We start from the raw sequence: 18,525 nt of genomic DNA on the forward strand, positions 1-18,525 counted from the left end.
ATAAATGTTCCTATCACCTTGATAAAGATAATCTACAACAAAGGAGTTGAGTTATAATTATTTTTGATAATATTCTGGTTTGGAACATCAATTGCCAGAAATTCCAATCAAACTCTCCATGGAGATAACAGTAAAACTCCCAGAAACTTGGTTTTATCATCAACTCTCAAAAGAGCAAACTGGCAGCCTCACAAGAAAGGAATAAGACCAAGGGTACAAGCTTCAGGCAGCCATCAGCAAGGTATTTTGAAAGGGACCAGCCAAAATCAGGGACTTACTACGTTTTTTTGGCAGAGATGTTGAGCAATATAGATCCATTGTTGATCCAAGTGGCAAGTGCAGGAAATTCAATGTTTCAACTTCACTGAGTTGCAAAGGATTCAATATCCTATGGAGATACCATATGGATACAATCCTAGACTCCCTCCAGTCATGAATGTTGGAAGAGAGGTTTTACTATGAGGTGCTGCTCCAAATATCACACAAGGCAATTCTCACAATGGAACATATTCTGGAAACCAGAAAAATGAAAATGACAGCAATACCAGCCTCTCCTGGAGCTTCAGGCAATGAAACTGGAACTTTACCTACATATTATAAAATATTTTTATCATCCCTCCCTGGAGAATCATCACATTCTCTTACAATTACATAAGCAGCAAGACACAGAGCAACCACTCACCAAAAAAAAAAAAAAAATAAGAATATATTTCTGTTTGAGAGGAAGCACACCTGTTGTTACTCTAGATCATTCACATAAACGATCATTCAGTCTGGGAAATGGTCGATTGAACCCAGTGATGTTCACACTGTTAACTTCCCAGTTAGGATAACCTTAGTTTGACTGGTTTGCATCAGTGGCAAATAACAAAGTTCAGACATAATGTCCAAAGAAAACTACCAGTTAGTACCAAAGGTCCGCATACCTGGTCAATCCATACTGCACTGTTTTACATCCAGACCTGGTCATGACAACATTAGCTGTTGACCGGCTAAGTAACTTGAACTGTAATTGTTTCTTGTGGGCATATCCAATCCTTTTACACTAACAGGCTTAATAAGGGATTTGGAGAAAGTAGTAGGATGATATAAATTAAACATTAATAATCTGTGGTCTAATTCTAAAAGATTCAGCTCTCGTTGGCTTTGGTACACTTGGACAATCAGGCTCTTAATAAATGCATTGTAATTAGATCACAAAGTAACAAGCAGATGAACTTCATTCCTTTAGTCCATTAATAATGGATGCATTTTAATTATAGTTTATGAAATTACAACCTGATACTTAAAAGTAAAAAGCCATTTTAAAAGCGTATTATTTCTACATGTCACACATCTGCCAAAATAGAATGTTATTTTTAAGCATTTCTATAAATGTTTTTGGATTAAAACAAACAACTTAATAAGTTTTTAACATGTTGACAGCCTGCTTTTTAAATTATGTTTTTCCTGAATTTATCATGAAGTAGAGTATATCTGGTCATGCAATCCATTATTAATGAGCTTTGCACACAGCACACCGACTTCTGAACATCATTCTGAATCTGTATTCAGTGCCATTGCCCATACATCTTTATTATAAGTTGAAATGTTAGTCTACCATCTATATTTTTACAGTACAAGTAGCTGTCCGACATATTATACCACACTTTCTTCACTTTCATTGGAAAATACTGAGGTGAATAATTTTTAATCCATAAACAACCATTTCAGAAAATAAACTCTTAGGGGTCTATTCAGGAAAATGTCTACAGTTTTCTGGGATGCACAAAGGCCAGCCTATCCACTGAAAAGGGCAAGATGCTGCATAGACCCTTCTGGGGACAGAAAATCATTTGACAACTCTTCTATAAAGACCACAGTGGAGAGAAGACTGTCTCCCTGTACAAAGTCGTATGCTCCGAATATATTCTAACTGGGGAGCACTCTCTTCCACCCAACCACCATCAAAATTCATTGTGGAGTTTTAGTGAAGAATCTTCTGGTTTCCATGACTCTTCTTTTGAAAGAGAATTGCTTCAGGCTAGACTGCCCTCTGAATTTCTTCTCTAGCTAAGTGACATTGTTTAAAAGAACCTGTTCCTCCAGTTTCATGCCTTAACATCAGAAGAGATTTTCACCTAGCAATAATCGCGCCTCGGATTAACCTCATTGGCTACAATACTAAGTATTCACTCTTACTCAGATGCCGTATATAGCTATTAAGCTTGTTGGAGTTTGTGACCCTTGGAAAGATGGCAATTTGGTATTAATGTGTAATGTTGACTTTGGCATTTGTGTCCACTTGTCAACGGGTGACACCCATTCAGGACAGTATCACCAATGCAGGGTGTTTTGCTCTCAGTAAAGCCTTAAAGGGACATTGTCAACTTGAATATTTTGAATTGATTAGTTTAAAAAAATCAAGTATAAATAGTATGTGGAATTTAATATATATTGCTTATCTGCTGATGTTTATAAGTGTCTTTTGCAACGATTAAAAGTGGTTAGGTCCAAGGGTGACACCATGCCTCCTACCTCTGTGTCCATGTCTATCTGTCTTCCACTTGCTGTGACAGAATCAGCAGCATTCAGGATAAGGTCTCCCAACTTCTATACTCTCATTGCCCTGAGCTACATGTATGGGGCTGAGGAAGGCAAAGCAGATACCAGGGTCCTGCAGCTTTCTGTCACTCCCTGGTCCCATGGTGGATCCAGGAAAAGAAAGAAAGTACCCACTTTCCAGGCGCCTATTGTTCCCATCCTCATGTAGGGTTATAGAGAATGAAGAAGGGAAAGCCTTCCTGGGTGCCTCCTGCTCTCAGCTCTGTGCAGCGGTCCCCAAACTCGGAAACATAAATTGTGCTGCTGCTTTTATTAATAATAAATGCTTTGGGGAACAGGGTGCTCATCTGCTTGCCACAGACCAAGTAATATAAACATGCTACTTCATGAAGAGACAAGTGCAAGTGACCAACAAAACAGTGAATTTTATGTAAAGTGCTGTCCATATGCACAAAGTAAACAAACTGGGGGCAAAATGTGTTTTTGCTAGCAACCTTAAATTTTAATAACATTAGGGGTTTCTTGTAACTAAAGTAGGTATATGAAATATGATTTTTCATGTTGATGGTGTCCTTGTAAATTGTCCAGAAACTGACTCAGGCTAAACTCAATCAAAACAAAAACAAAATGTTTCCAAATGTCTTATAAAAACCCTAATCACCAAAGCAATTAATTGGTCACTAAAGCACTTGAAACTAAGAACTGCTTCCAGTTTTTTGTCATTAATCAAGGTCAGTGCAATTCTGTTTTCTAGTTCATATTTTTAAAGCTTGAAATCCACTATGTTCAAGCCTCTACTACACAAGCTGTGCATTTTTGTTGATTAAAATAAGTTTTGCCTTCTCTTAAAAATTAGACGTTTTGAACTTCTAAGAGAACAAAGAGTGGGAAAGCTTCAGGAAATGAAGATATGTAAATTATTGTCCTATCAAGTTCCAATCACTGTGTCATCAATAGAGCTAATTGTCTGAGAACCAGTCTAACTGCTTATTGTTACGAAAGCATCATCAAATATATATTCTACATAGAAGCAGGTTTTATAGCAAACAAAGAATCCAGTGCTAAATCTTACATAGCATATATTTTTCTAGCAATGTATCACATAGTACATGTTACACACTTTTTGAACTTCTGTGGGCATTAGAAGTACATAGAAAAGGGGATTACTAGTGGGGAGAGCTGGCACATGCAGAAATAAAATGGAGCTACCAAAGATTCAATTTTCTACCAAATAAATCTTCTCATGCTGAGTAGGCTATTTAAACAAATCTTCTGAATGACAAATAATTTACTCTGTAAGGGAAATGCTCCACAGTAACCATTTCTTATGGTCTCATATTTCAGGACCCACAACATACAGCCAACAAACTTAAGTTTTCCCTGTTGACTTTGACATTTGGCTTCCTTTAAAAAAATTTACTGCCTGTTTCCTGACAACAAAATGAATTTCAATAAACAGAGTCAAATTCTCTCCTGATATGCATGTGCAACTCCCATTGACTTCAGAGGGCATAATTTGACCTACAAAGTGAGAAACAAAATGCCTAGTCAAGACTGAGTAATCATTAAATTGCATAAAAGTCTCTTACTTATTCTGTCCCCATTTCTCTGACAGACACACCCTCGTCATACATCCACACCATCTAGATTTAAACGAGAAAAGCTGGGAACAAGGACGTGTCCATTGTAAGCAGAATTCACTGTACTAATTTGTGCTCCCATATGATTTGTGCAGCTGTGCCTCATAACCTTTCCTGGAGAACATAACCAAACATTGTCTCTATCTGACTAATATTTGCCAAAATAAAAATGCGCACTTCAAAAGTATGAATGTCCAGAGAACTTATTTTTTTGATTTTGGTATTTAATAGATAATTTTTTCCAGTATTATAGCAAGTGAAGGACACATTTTTCAAAAAAATTATTTATTTATTTTTAAGAGTGTCTAATCTGGCATTAACCATGTCTTTCATGTTGTAAACTGAAGAACTTTGACTCAAGATAAGAGTTTCTTCCAGTCATAAGTAGAGGAATGACTTCTTCAGTTCTGTGACAAGGTGCTTTTTTCTGGGAAATTAGAAGGTCTCATTCCACCATCATTTCAATAAATGAATGGCTTTATGCACGGTGCTATTTATCTAGAGAGGGATGTGTAGGAATACATATTGATGTCTGGTATATGCTACGACAATAAGATTAATTTTATATTATGTAAATCTAAGAATTGTGATTATGTCCCCTTATATTTTAAATGAGCACATTTGGAAAAATTCACAATTTGCCATCCTAACAAGCATCTCTATAGGACACATTCTTCCATCTTTACTCATATGGAGTAGTAACTTAGTGTACAAACAGTCCCATTTCTGATTTCAATGGAATTACTTGAAGAGGAAGTAAGGTACTGATTAACATGGACATGGGCGGCAGAATCACACCTTTAGTTCTTTACAAACATATCTTCCATAGTGTTGTGATTATAAATTAATTCATGAGAACACAAAGATTGTGATTTGCTCAAGCCACAGAGAGTATCTGCCAGATGCAGGTTTAGAACTCAGGATGTCATGGCTCCCAGTTCTGTGACCCCTCTCTCATATTAGTGTAACTTTTTCATGACTTAACTTTTACCAGGTGTTTTTTTCCTGTGGGGTTGCGGGGAGTTAAGGCCCTTTATCCATTACAGAAAGTGCTTGTTGTTCTTGTTTTTGGATCTGATGTCATCTTACATTCCAATTTGCTTGAAAGCTCTTCCAACTATATGTACACAATTGAACCTTGCAATCTTAGATTTGACTACCATTACCACAGTTCTAGTATTTATCATTTTCTTTGTGCCTTTGTTATTCTAGATCAACTCCAGTCCATATAAAATATAACCTGTCTTTGAGATTCTGCTTGCCAATAAATTTCTCTTGAGGCCCATATTATATCTTGTCATATCTTTTTTTTTTTTTACCCTATCTAGACCTTTTCCTTCCTTTGGGAACAGGGTTGGGTTTTTTTTTTTTTTAATACAGTATTCAGTAAAGAATCTCTTTATCTATTGTAACTCTTTCAAAATCCAACCCTATGATATGCCGATTATCCTGAAAAGTTTGAGGGATTCTCAAAAATTACCTAGAAATAAAGATAAAAATGTTCAGAGACAGATTCTGATATCTTTACACTGAACATCACCTGACTCCACACTTGTCCATTGACTTCAATGGGAGTACTTAAAGTAATTTAGTATTTGGTGTGAGCAAGGACATCGGAACACAGTCCTTAATAAGTTTCATGAAGCTTTCAAACAAACCTGGACCAATTTGTATTTGTGTATTAAAACTATGTAAAACTTGTGGATTGAATATTTTAATATGAAATAAGATTTAACTAGGTGTTTCCAAATGTGTTTACCTTTGCATTTTGGCCTTCATTTGAATCTAAAACTGAGGAGTCTCAACCCTACAATCTGTTCTGCAATAGGTCTGTTTGCATAATAAAGATTCAGTTGCAGAATCAGTCCAGGGGTTCTAAACTCACATAAACTCAAAGAGGGTAAAAAAAAGAATTGGATTGCCAGAAGTATGCAACCTGAAGCCACCAAGTTTTTCACTGCTGTCTTTTAAGTGTCCCTAAATGAATTATTGAACAGATTGTGCATTAAGCATTTTTAAGAATGTTGTTTCACAGCCTCCTCACCAGGGTATATCCAGGTTTAGGATCTTCCACCTTGTTGTTTAGATCTGGTTTCTCTCTCTCTCTCTCTCTCTCTCTCTATCTCTCTCGACCTCTTCAGAATACCCTCTCCATGCCTATCACTTTCTTTTACTTCTTAGGCCCATTCCCTCCCCCTCATTTTCTGTCTTTATGGACAAAGCTGGGTGATAGTGAATGTTGTGCTCTATCCATATCTTCCTGTTGACTCTGTTTGCTGTTGTCTTGTCCAGTAGTTCTGTTGAAGCCAGTGTGAGAATAGCATTGGAGATTGTGCAAAGCCAGGATAGATGTCACTCTGGATGTTGATCCTCTTTAGGGATGTGAGGTTGTACCCTTGTTCTGTACTTTACTTGGAGTACTAGTATTAGAGTGTTCTAGAAAAATTCAACTTTTTCTACTTATTCTGATTTGCAAAGCCTTACAGCTTCATGGAGAATACAGGAGGCTTTAGCACTTGACAGAAGCCTTGGAGTATTGTTCAAGGCCCCAATTCTGCAAGGAGTTCTGCATAGGTGAGGGGTTGCAGGATTCAGGTCTCATTTTAAAGTGGGTGTGTGGAATTTCAGAAAGATCTATTCATATTTACAGTGAAGATCTTGTTGTAAAGCACGGTTATCACACAGGCTAAAGTATTGTGGCAGACTGTTGGTTTTAATTGATATACAATACTTGCAAATTTATGGCATTTAGAGGATTATTTTCACATAATTCAGATGTGAATAGACCTGTTCTTTAAAAGCTACATATTCAACCTATTGATTTTTGTCAAGTCAGTTTCTCACTTTATTTCTCAATCTTTTCCTTTTGGAGGGATCATATATATATGGATTGTTCTACATTTTTATATACTGCATACTTAATATAATAAACAGGCAAACATGAATTATGCATAATAGAAATACCGGGAATCAACTATCATGAATTAGTTATTTTTTCCTCAGAATGAAGTGAAATAATATATGAGAGAGAAAAGGAGGAGTAAATTATTGCAGGGCTGAAAACAAATTTTTGAAATAAAGAAAAGCATTCATTTCCTCTAATGTTAACCAAAAGATAACTTCTATATAAATAATTCCTAAAGGAAGCCCCAAGGGAGGTATATATAAATGTTTATTCATTCTTCATTCATAAATTAGATTTATAGTTTTGGTTACATTGTATCTCAGTCCATGTTCCCTGGGGAGGAGTAGGTCTTCCTATCTGCACGTAATGCTAATATTAGCATAGAACAAGATTGGTTAGGAAGTATTTTTATGCGCTGTGAATTGTAAGTCTTCTGGAATGATGCTCATCAGTGAAAGTGCCACATCACAGTTAATGAAAATGCCAAAGTTTTCTGGTATGATATCCAAAACCTTTCCTTAAAGAGATAATTTTGCTAGACAGGGGAGAGAGACTGTTGCCACACTTATCTACAGGTTATATCATTCTTTAATATTTTGAGAGATTTTTAAATGGAGTATAGTGTCTTTGATTTTGAATCACTAAGGATGAAGATTGGGAGACTGCTTGAAAGAGAAACAGAACTCAGAGAAAGTCTTTTTTTTATTCCATTTATCCTCCCTCTTGAGGAGAGGCAGCAAATTCCATCTGGTTGCTGAAATTGTCTGAGGAACCAAATATAATTCACTCATAAAGGTCGGCCAAATTAGAAGATATCCGTACCCTTACATAGCTGCATTGCTATTCTTCCATCTAAATCATTAGAAAAGGAGGTCAATAAAGTCTCTTAAACAAATCTGATGACAAGTTCTCTCATTTTTATTATTATATTAGGCATATTTTTTCAGTTCTTTCATTTCTGATATTGGCAGGAGTATTGGGAAGTTCCTTAATGTACAATAGATCATCATCTGCATAAGCGCATTCTAGTTTGAAAACCCTTTTATGTTTAGACTTGTATCAAATTTATGGAGAAAAAATGGCTCAGGAAAAGGAAAACAAAAGATGTCTGTCTGCCAGCTAAGACTGGCTATAGCTATATAATGTACTTGTAAAACAAGATAATGATCAAAAAACCTATTCAAACATCACCTTAATAGGAGTTGAAAGTTGCTTGTTGGCCCTAAATATCATTTATATTTTGTTCTCACTGTTCCTTTTAGTAGCACTCAGATTCTTTATTTCAGAAGTTATTTTATAATCCCTTTTATCTTCCCAAAAAACCCTCTAAATTTCATGCTTGGTGAATCTCGTACATAGGGAAAGTTACTAGGTTGGAACCATATTAATCACACTCATACTTAAGCCTTCAAATTTGTTATCCATAGTTTTGGCACATTGTGATTAGGTGATTTTAAATCACTACTGGCTTTCTAACTAAATAAGGTTTGACATAAAGTTCAGGTGTTGCAAACCTGACTTGCATGGAAATTATCTACATTTCATCTGTTCTGAAATCATGAAATTGGCTGCCCACTAGATAACTTACTCTACTTGAAATTTTTTGTTTTTATCCTGATAGCATTTCTTAACCGATTATCAACTGTACCTTTACTTTTCTTTATACTTCACTTTCTATGTTCCTGGCCATTACAGATCATCTTTTGAGATAAATCTGTTTGTGTACAAATGTGGTGAAAAGCATCAAGTAAAATCTATTTCTTGAGTTCTAATGCTGCTGTGTGTTTAATATTCATGGATTTAAAGTATGCAGGGCTCCGACTGTGGTGTGGGCGTGCTTAAATTTAGGTTGTACATTTTGTTGTTTAATTTTGACTTCTTGATAGACTTCTTGATCTGCTTAATCTGTCTTTATTACTACTTAGTTAAACCTTGCAAAATTATTATAAAAAATTACCAGCCTAAGCACAAAACCTTCTTGCCTGCTCATTAGCATGATGCTGATCAGATTATTGATAATGAAAAAAGCTAAAGATATTTTGCTGATCTTTCAAAAATTACTCTGGATAATAAGGAACTAGAATTTTGCAAGCCTGATAAATAGTTACTAATGTATTAGTATGAATAGTAAATTTCTGTTAGCAGAGGGCTACTAAAAATTAGTAAAATAACTTTTTAAGGGCTATACTGCTTGTGCAGTCTGTCCTGTGTAAGACCTGTAACTACACTGCCCTGAGAGAAGTGCAGACATGATTCCTTTCCTACAACTTCTTTGCCCCAGGGTGGGTAAAAATTTTCTCTGAGTCCTGATCAACTTTGCTGACCAGTGCAGTGTTGGGCAGTGCTCTGGATCCTATGCCCTCTGCTCATCTGCTTGCTGGAGGGAGGGAGTAGCAGGCATGTCGCATCTATTTATCCCATAGGCCCAAGCCAAAGTTCTGGGGAGTCAGCAAATCGGAGTGGAGGGCCACTCCATGGCCATGTAGGCTCGGACACAACCTGGCCTTTAGTTATTTGACAGCACTTAAACTTACATATGCTTTTAAGGTCTACTCCTGGAAGTAGAAAACTAATGATCAAGAGAAATGGTCAGTCACATGAAGTATGTAGGAATAAGCAGTATAGAGTTTGTTATATTATCCTGTTCTTTGAGTGGTCTTTGCACCATAGGTGTATAGCCCTGATGGTGGAATGTTTCAAAGCAGTGCCTGTTGGAGTGCTCTCTCACCCTCCCTTGTCTCTTCCCTCACCGTTATTGGACATTCTGAGGGCGAGACTGTAAAAGTGGGTGTGGTGAGTCAGCTGCCTCAGTTCCTCACAACTGTGGCAGCAGACAAACTAACCTCTTTGAAGACTCAGTGCTTTAGATAGATTTCTTAGGTGGTGGGATTAGTGTTCTAAATTTTCTTATTTTCTTTATAGAAGTATTTTATTTGTTTTTATTATTATTCTAGTTTTTGGCCCTATGAGTGCTCCACATTATTGTGTGCACCCACCCGTGCTCCTTCATGCTTCTGGAGATTTTTCTTCAGCGGTGTTGAAGAGTCCATCCCTGCACCCTACACATCCTCATGCTCTAAACCAGGGGTATATAGGGAGACGCAGACCTGCTGCCGCTCTGGTTCCTTCTCAACCGCCTGCAACCGGAGAGTTGCAATGCCCACTAGCTTATCTTCTAGCTATCAGTGCTTCTTTGTTCATGTATTTTTTTCTCTTATTTTATCTTAGTATTCTTTAAAGTTTATGCCTTTATTCCCCCACGTTCCTTCTTTTTTGGGTGGCTCTGGCTAGGGCCTCGTTACCTTTAGGCTTTCCTCAGCTGTGGACTTTCCTCTGCTGATTATGCCCAAAATCCCAGACTTCAATCCCTGCTAGACCTGCCGCAGGTCTTTTCCCCTTCAGCTGCCTGCACTGCCTCGGAGAGTCCCACATCCCGTCAAAGTGCAAGGTCTGCACCAGGTACAAGAGCAGATTGAAGAAGCTGAGGGAGGATAGATTTAAGGTGGTCCTTATGGAGTGCTCACAGAAACCTGCAGAGTCTGATTTCTGCCCACTTATTCCCTCCTCCCCCCGTCTGTACATTGGCCTCAGCCTCTGAGTCTTCCAGTGAGCAATGCTGCTTTGGCTCAGGCTCCAGTGTGCGAAGACCAAGGGACAACTTAAGAGGCCTCCCAGCACTCTCAGAAGAAGAGATCTCAGTCACCTGAAAAATAATCCAAGTGCTAGGATCAAATCTTCCCAGAGACCAGTGTCTAAGGAGACCTCACCTCCCATTCCGAGTACCAGTGAGGCTCCTACTTCTTCCAGCACTTAGGACCCATTACAGCCAAAAAGGCCTTCTAACACTCAGCATAGTGAGAAGTCTTTCAGCAAACAACCGCACTTGCCACCGGCCTCAATACCTTTGGAGTTTTCTAGCCACAGGGACTCTTCCAATAAACCACCTGCCCCAGCTTTAGCATCCTCTGAATGTCACAGGCATAAGAAGCATACAGACCACTCATCCACTATTAACAGTATCTCATGACTCACCTTAGCTTGAGATTGCTGCACTCAGTTGCTGGAACCACCATCATTCCTCTCCTATGAGGACTTCCCTATGGCAGAGGAACCTGATTCCCCTCTTCTGAGAGGCTCAGAGAGGATGCCTTTCTGGGTGCCCACCTGCACCTACTTACCAGTAGGTCCTACCATATCTCCTCACAAAAACTGGGCAACTGGTACAGACTTGGAGACCAACTCCCACTTGGCTGTAGGCACCTATTTGACTGCCAGTACAAACACTTCTAACCCCTCCATTGAGCACATATGGATTCCTGTTCATCTTTAGAGTTGGACATCCCTGTCCAGGATTCAGCTATCTTTACCTTCCAGTCTCCATCCTCTCAATGTACCCTGTTGAGGAAACTACGGGAATTAGTCATCACCCTCCCTGCCTACCTACACAGGAACACCCCTTCGATCCTGCTCCCTTTCCATATGCCCCACCACATTGGGTATTCTGAAACCCTGGGGTCCCCTGAGAAGACCAGTTTTAAAGAGTGCCTTTATATTAGAAAGGCCCACTAAGATGAGTAGACTCTAATATCCAGGGAACATCCTCTCCAGAAAGCTTCATCTTCTCAGGGATACTTTGCAGAGGATCAGGAGCCAAGAACTGAGTGGTAAGCAATCCCTTCCAATAAATCCTCATTGACCCCAGATGACTAAGTCATGCACCCTCTACCATCTTCTTTGGATGACTTTAAAGTTTTCAGGATCTAATGAAGAGTGTGGCAGAGACCCTACAAATTTCCCTTGAAGAGGTTCATGAGCTCCAGCATTCCCTTCTGGGTATTCTCCACATTTCATCTCAAAGCAAGCTAGCACTGCCTATTAATGGTTCCCTCTTGTCTCCAGCCCATACCATCTGGAAGACATCTGCCACCATTCCACCCATGTGCAAGAGGGCTGATGAAGTACAATGTTCTGGCCAAGGGATCCAAATATCTTTTTCCTATCCCACCATAGACTCCTTGATGGTCTATGCAGTCAATGAAAATAATAGGCAATACTGGCAGATATCTACTCCTTATGACAAACAGCTCAAGTGCCTAGATCTTTAGGCCACAAGAGCTACTCCTTGGCCACATTACAATTCGGAGTATCCAGCTATCATTCTCTGTTGCCAAAATATGACATTTACACCAACTACTCAAGATTTTCACAATGTATTGAACCTCTGCCACAAGACCGGAAGAATCAATTTCAAGATCTTATCTCCAAGGGACAGACCAACACAACAGTACCTTTGAAAGCCTCTCTCATTGCAGCTGACACAGCAGCTTGTTCTATGGCTATCCCCATAGTTATATGTTTACTTCATGTTTGCAGTCCTCCACTCTTCTCCATGAAGTGCAGAATACCATAGAGGACTTCTCATTTGAAGGCACTAAGCTCTTCAGCAATGCAACAGCCAAGTCCCTGCACTCTCTCAAGGACTCCAGGGTGATTCTGCATTCCTTGGGTATTTATGTCCCAAGTAAATTATTGTATATAAATATAGTAAAGTATAATATAGTACATAAATATAAATAAAAGAAAATCAATTATAGTATAGTATATACATATAGTAAGTTGTAGACACCCTGCTCAATTTTTCACATCTTCTATTGCCACTACCCAGTCAGCAACCTCATCCAAGCCGCCATTTTGACCCTTTGCTCAAGGGCCACGAATCATATCATTCTTGGATCCTGTACTACACCTGGCTGTCCACCATCCATCATATGAGGATCGTCTCTGCCATTTCACACCTTCCTGGATGGATATTGGAAATAATTTAATCAAACGTCATCATTCCCTTCAACTCTCTCACTCACCCTCCCTGTCCCTCTTCAGTGACTCTTCTCATGAAGGTCTCTTGAGGCGGGAAGTCCATTCTCTCCTGCTTCGGGGGACTGTAGTGAGGCTGAGTGGCCTTCCTCCGAGCAGGAGAGCGAGGCACCATTACAGGGACCATTGAATTGGTTCCTTCCAAATTCACTGGAAGAGGGTTCTACTCCAGGTACTTCCTGGTTCCCAAGAAAAAAGGGGGATGGAGGCTGATCCTGAATCTCAAGACTCTGAACATTCTCATCCTGATACAGAGATTCAGGATCTCTTGCAGTGATTATAAAACATCATTATATCCAGGAGACTGTTTAGTGTCCCTCGACTTCCAGGCTGCAAACTTGCATATAACTATGCATTCTACTCACAGACACTTCCCATGCTTTATTTTTGGAGATGACCACTACCAATATTGGGTCCTCCCTTTCAGTCTCTCAACCACACTGAGAGTCTTTACAAAAGTTCTGTAGGTGGTTACCTCCCATCTCCACTAGATGGAAATAGTCATCTTCCCATACCTGGATGATTGGCTTCTCAAGGACAGCTCCTTCTCTAAGGCCTTGGCTCTTTTTCATTCCTTGGGCCTCCACCTCAGTGCAGCGAAATCTAACCTATTACCTGCTCAACTGATAGACTTAATCAGAGCCACACTGGACTTATAATTGACAGTGGATACCTACCCACAGAGAGGTTCAACATGATGTCTACTCTCTTATCTACTGTGTAGCAGAGTCCTGAGACTAGAGTGAGGTCCTGCCTACAACTCCTCGACCATGTAGCGGTTTGCACATTTGTAACACACCATATTAGGCTTCACTCAAGATGTCTCTAACTCTGTCTCAGAACGGTTTATAAACCTGTCAGTGTCCATTTCCCAGAAGGTCTTCAACTCTCAACTGATAGAAGAATGTCTTCAGGCTCTTCCTCAGGATCTCTTATTTGCATCTACCTCCCACAAGGATTATCCTCACAGAAGTATCCATATTAGTTTAGGGAGCTCATCTTCAGGACTTCACAGCACTGGGCAAGTGGACCCCCTCCCCCCCCAGGAATCATTGCTCAACATCAACATTCTTGAACTATGGGTAGCCCACTCTGCATGCCATCAATTTTTACCCAAGATCAAGGGTCACGCCATAAGGATCGAGACTGACAACAGGGTGGTAACGTACTACATCAACAGCCAAGAAGGAGCAAAATCCCCATCCTTATGCACAGAAACAATTAAGCTCTGGAATTTGTGTTTACCCCATCAAATTGATATATCTGTGGCATACCTACCAGCTATGCAGAACACCATGGCAGATGCTCTGAGGGGGTATTTCCATCAGGATCATGAATGGGAACTGAATTCTTTTGGAAGATCTGCCTCACCTAGGGTACCCCCAAAATTTTCTTGACAACATCCAAAATGAAATGCCATCACTTCCGCTTGAGGGGCAGGCTGCTAGACACCTACCCTCCAATGCCTCTGTTTTTCAAAGTCCTAAACCTGCTGAAACAGGAAAAGGCAATGGTTATCCTTATAGCTCCAACATGGTTGTGGCCAGTATGGTTTCAACAACTGATTCATCTAGCATTGAGATCATTTCTTTTTTTCTCTTTTGGCAGCAGACCTTCTGACCTCAGGCCATATAACCCACCCCAATTTCTCATTGCTATACCTCCAGGCATGGTTCCTCGATGGCTCTTGAGCCTATAACAGTACTGTTGTCCTGAGATGTAGTCTGTGCTGCTGAACAATAGGAAGCCTGTCCTAAGAAAAACCTACCTACAGAAGTGGAAGCATTTCCAGCTTTGGTGCACACAGCAGTTGTTGTCTCCATCTGAGTCTTCTTTCTCTTTACTGTACTGGACTATCTGTTGAATTAAAAAACCCTGGGATTATCTTTCAGCTCTATCCAGGTCCACCTGGCTGCCATTACAGCCTTCCACCAACCATTGGAGAGGTTTTCAGTTTTCACTCACTCTGCCAGTACAAGATTCCTGAAGGGTTTAACCAACCTCTTTCCTCGTGTAAGACAGCCCACTCTACTGTGGAATGTTAATTTTGTCCTCAGAACTTTGAGAAAAAACATCATTTGATCCCATGGGGAGTTCCTCTGTTCTCCCCTTGTCCCTTAAAACTGCATTCCTCCTTATTTGAGTCATAAGAATGAGCAAACTGGGTCTCCTGTAGCTGATCCACCTTACACGGTGTTCTACCAAAACAAGGTGACTCTTTATCCCCATCCTTGCTTTCTTCCTAAAGTCTCCACAGGCTTCCACATCAGTTAGGGCATCCAACTACTATTTTTTATCCCACGCCTCATGCTTCAAGGGAAGAGGGCAGTCTGCATACTCGAGTTGATTGACGAGCCCTCATTTTCTCTCTTGACAGAACTAAAACTTTTTGATCCTCTCTCTTTGCTTCCATTGCTAACTCCTCTTTCCTCACAAAGACTATCTAAATGAGTCTCAGGTTGCATCCTAATGTTATGAAACTTCTAGGGTGCACCCTCCACCTCGTGTGGCTGTTCATTCCACCAGAGCTCAGTCCACCTCTGTAGCTCTGTTTAAGAACATATCTGTTGCAGACATCTGCAGAGGTGTCACTTGGTCATTAGTGCACGCTTCAACTTCCAACCATTGGATATTGTTATACCTTTGTCTTCTAGATTGAAGAGCCCTCTGATATCAACTTTCTGTTTCCCATGTAAGGTACCTATAGATTTTGATCAAGTCACCCCTTCACCTTGTCTTTGTTAAGCTAAGCAGATGGAGCTCCATACCAGGAGTCTTTCACTATAAGGCATGTTTTCTAATCCTTTAGTCATTCTTGTGGCTCTTACTGAACACTCTCCAGTTTATCCTTCTTGAATTATGGACATCAGAACTGGACATAGATCAGTAGTGGTTGCACTAGTGCCAAACACAGAGATAATATAACCTCCATACTCCTCCTTGATATTGGCCTGTTTATACATCCAAGTATTGCATTGGCCCTTTTCGACACAGCGTTGCACTGGGAACTCATGTGTAACTATTATCTACTATAACCCCCAAATCCTTTTCAGAGTCACTGCTTCCCAAGATAGAGCCTTACATCCTGTGAGTATAGCACTGAGGATTAGTGAGGGGAGGGAGGGCAGAAGGGGGTGCAAGCACTCCATTGGACATTCCTATGAAACATTCCACCAACGGCTGCTCTGTTTCTACATCCCACGAGGATGAATGCACAGAGTCCATCTCAAAGAACTACAGTTACAGGTGAGTAACTTTCATTTATTGATCCACAGGTGGATCAATTAAGTTAATGATGTTTGCCCGTCCCTGAAATCCATGGTGGATATTGATCGTGTCTTTATACTGTATACAAAATTAATCTTGTAAATGCAATCCTCATGAGTTACATGATAATAGTTATTGTAAGATTTATATTCTTTAAGCAAAAAATCATATATCAGAAACAACTATGTAAATTAAGTGATTTCAGTGTGTCTTGAGATATAATCCATACTGTTCAGTATCATTCATTGATCATCAGTTTCACTTGACACTAGAAACCCTTTGTTGTTCATAAGTGTGTTTTTGATTTCAAGAATTCAGTACTATTTTCTTTTGATAATTTATTATTTAAAGGGAACTGGGAGAGGCATAGAAAATCAGATTAATTATTTAAAAAACGCTCAAAATCAATGTTTTCTTGTATTTTGTTTTGCTTTACTTTACATGTTTTAAGGTGACTTAGAACAAAATAGGGTGTCATTACCATTCTTGTTCCCAAATGTTTGGTTTGGCATTTAATCCAAGGCCTCAATTGCAGACTGAAGTGCCAGCAGCTGAAGCTGAAAACAAGACTGTGGTGGGCAAACTCAAGATTTAATTTCAGAAGGAGTGTTTATATTTTCCCAGGGGCCACATTAATGAGAGTCCAAGCCCTAAATGTTACCACCAACACATTTTAAAGGACCAGTTACCCAGTTTTTAAAGTGTGGTGTCACCTTGAGTATTTTTCTTAATTTTTTTTCTCTCTCCTGACTTTAAAAGAAAAGCAATAAAGCTGTATCATTTTTGGCTGAATACACTGCCATATATGGGGGAAACACTTTTCATAAAGATACGTGTAATCTGTCTGTGCCACAAAGATGCATTTAAGACTGCTCAGTCCCATCTATTATTTCCGTATCAACAGTGTTTTGATCATTCAGCTTTGAGGTAACAATATGAAACATGATGCTATACAAAAAATTGCTATTAGCCAATATGTACACATGAGTGAAAAGGGCCCAGTAATTGGGGTGCTGAAACCGGACTATGCTACATCACCCAAGCCCTGGTCAGGGTGAACTTCTGACCAATAGGTTAGTGCCAAGAGCGACAGTGGTGACAGGGTCACTGAGAGTTCTTTAGCTCAGTTTCCTGCTCATTCAGCTGGGCCTGTTTTGTGGCTTTAATAGGATTAAAGAAACATTTACATTGAGGCTTTAGGAGCATTTTCACACTGCTCCTTTACCCAGCTCAAAGAGCAATATAAACCCAAAGCATTAAGTAGGGGATTTATGTAACGTTGTAGTGTAAAATGAGTTGGTGCACCTGGCTCTCCCTGCTTTCTCCTCATTGAACAAGGCATTCTGAAGCAGTGTGCTGTGTATGCATGTATGATAGAGAAATTAGCTTAAGATTTTCCATGCTTAGGAAATGCCTTTTAGTCCATAAAACTTTCGATAAATTGAAATTGATGGCTCTCATAATGTAGGGAGAGTACAGTATTCCAGTTGCTAGGCCCTGCTAGGTGGAGACATATTTCAGCATATACAGCTGCTAACTTGAGCATCTGTTTGTGGGCTTCTCTTTCATTTCATTGTCTGCCACAGTTTTATACCATATCATAAATCTCCAAGCTGTACTACTGGATCTTTTTTTTTAATTTTTAATTTAATTTTATATTTTTAAATCAAAAAGCAAGCGGGCAGGAACATGGCCAAATTGCAAGCCTCTGGCAGGCACGGAATTTGCCCTCCCCCACAATGTGCGGCCCCATTGGCCTGACTGGAGCTGCGCCCCCTCCCCCAATATAGAAGTCAAACTATGCCTATGGGCAGGAAAAATACATTAATTCTGTACACTTTGTTTATTATAAAACATGACAGGAATGACTAAATACACAATTATTTTAATTTTTTACTACATAATGTAGAAAATCATACCGACTTGAGTAATTTAGTTGAAACTGTATGAGAAAACTTAAGTGTATGTGTGTTTTTGTCTCTGTGTATGTGTGTATATAGATAGATATATTACAACTGCCCTATAATAAAGTTACAAGAATATGAAATTCTGTCCTTAAAACAAGTAAAAGCTGTTCCATTATTCTTTTGTGTGTCTCTCCACTGTATTAATCTACAAAGAATTAGTCTGATTTTGTACTCATTATTGGGCTAAACTCTGCTTGAAAGTGAGTTTTTGCTAAGGAAAAGACTGCAGAATCAGTCAAAATGGGGGGGGGGAATGGCAGACTAAATTGCAACCTTCAGTAGTAAGATGTCTGTTGGATATTATGGTGTGTCAAAGCTATGTTCATTG

The 18,525-nt window shown here is 39.3% G+C and overlaps 1 protein-coding gene across 11 annotated transcripts in view; it reads left to right on the plus strand.

Annotated features, from left to right (window-relative positions):
* The window catches only part of CCDC91 (coiled-coil domain containing 91), a 341,267-nt gene that overhangs the window by 299,537 nt on the left and 23,205 nt on the right, over positions 1-18,525 (plus strand). For 4 of the 11 annotated variants that reach the window (XM_065570750.1, XM_042844477.2, XM_065570704.1 and 1 more), the window contains one exon: positions 4,160-4,230. The exons of the other annotated variants lie outside the window; for them this stretch is intronic. In XM_065570750.1, coding sequence (XP_065426822.1) covers positions 4,160-4,230 — 71 coding nt within the window. The remainder of the gene's footprint in view (positions 1-4,159; positions 4,231-18,525) is intronic. 11 annotated transcript variants of the gene reach the window in all.

The sequence above is a fragment of the Chrysemys picta genome, chromosome 1 (genome assembly GCF_011386835.1).
Source record: "Chrysemys picta bellii isolate R12L10 chromosome 1, ASM1138683v2, whole genome shotgun sequence".
Taxonomy (NCBI): domain Eukaryota; kingdom Metazoa; phylum Chordata; order Testudines; family Emydidae; genus Chrysemys; species Chrysemys picta.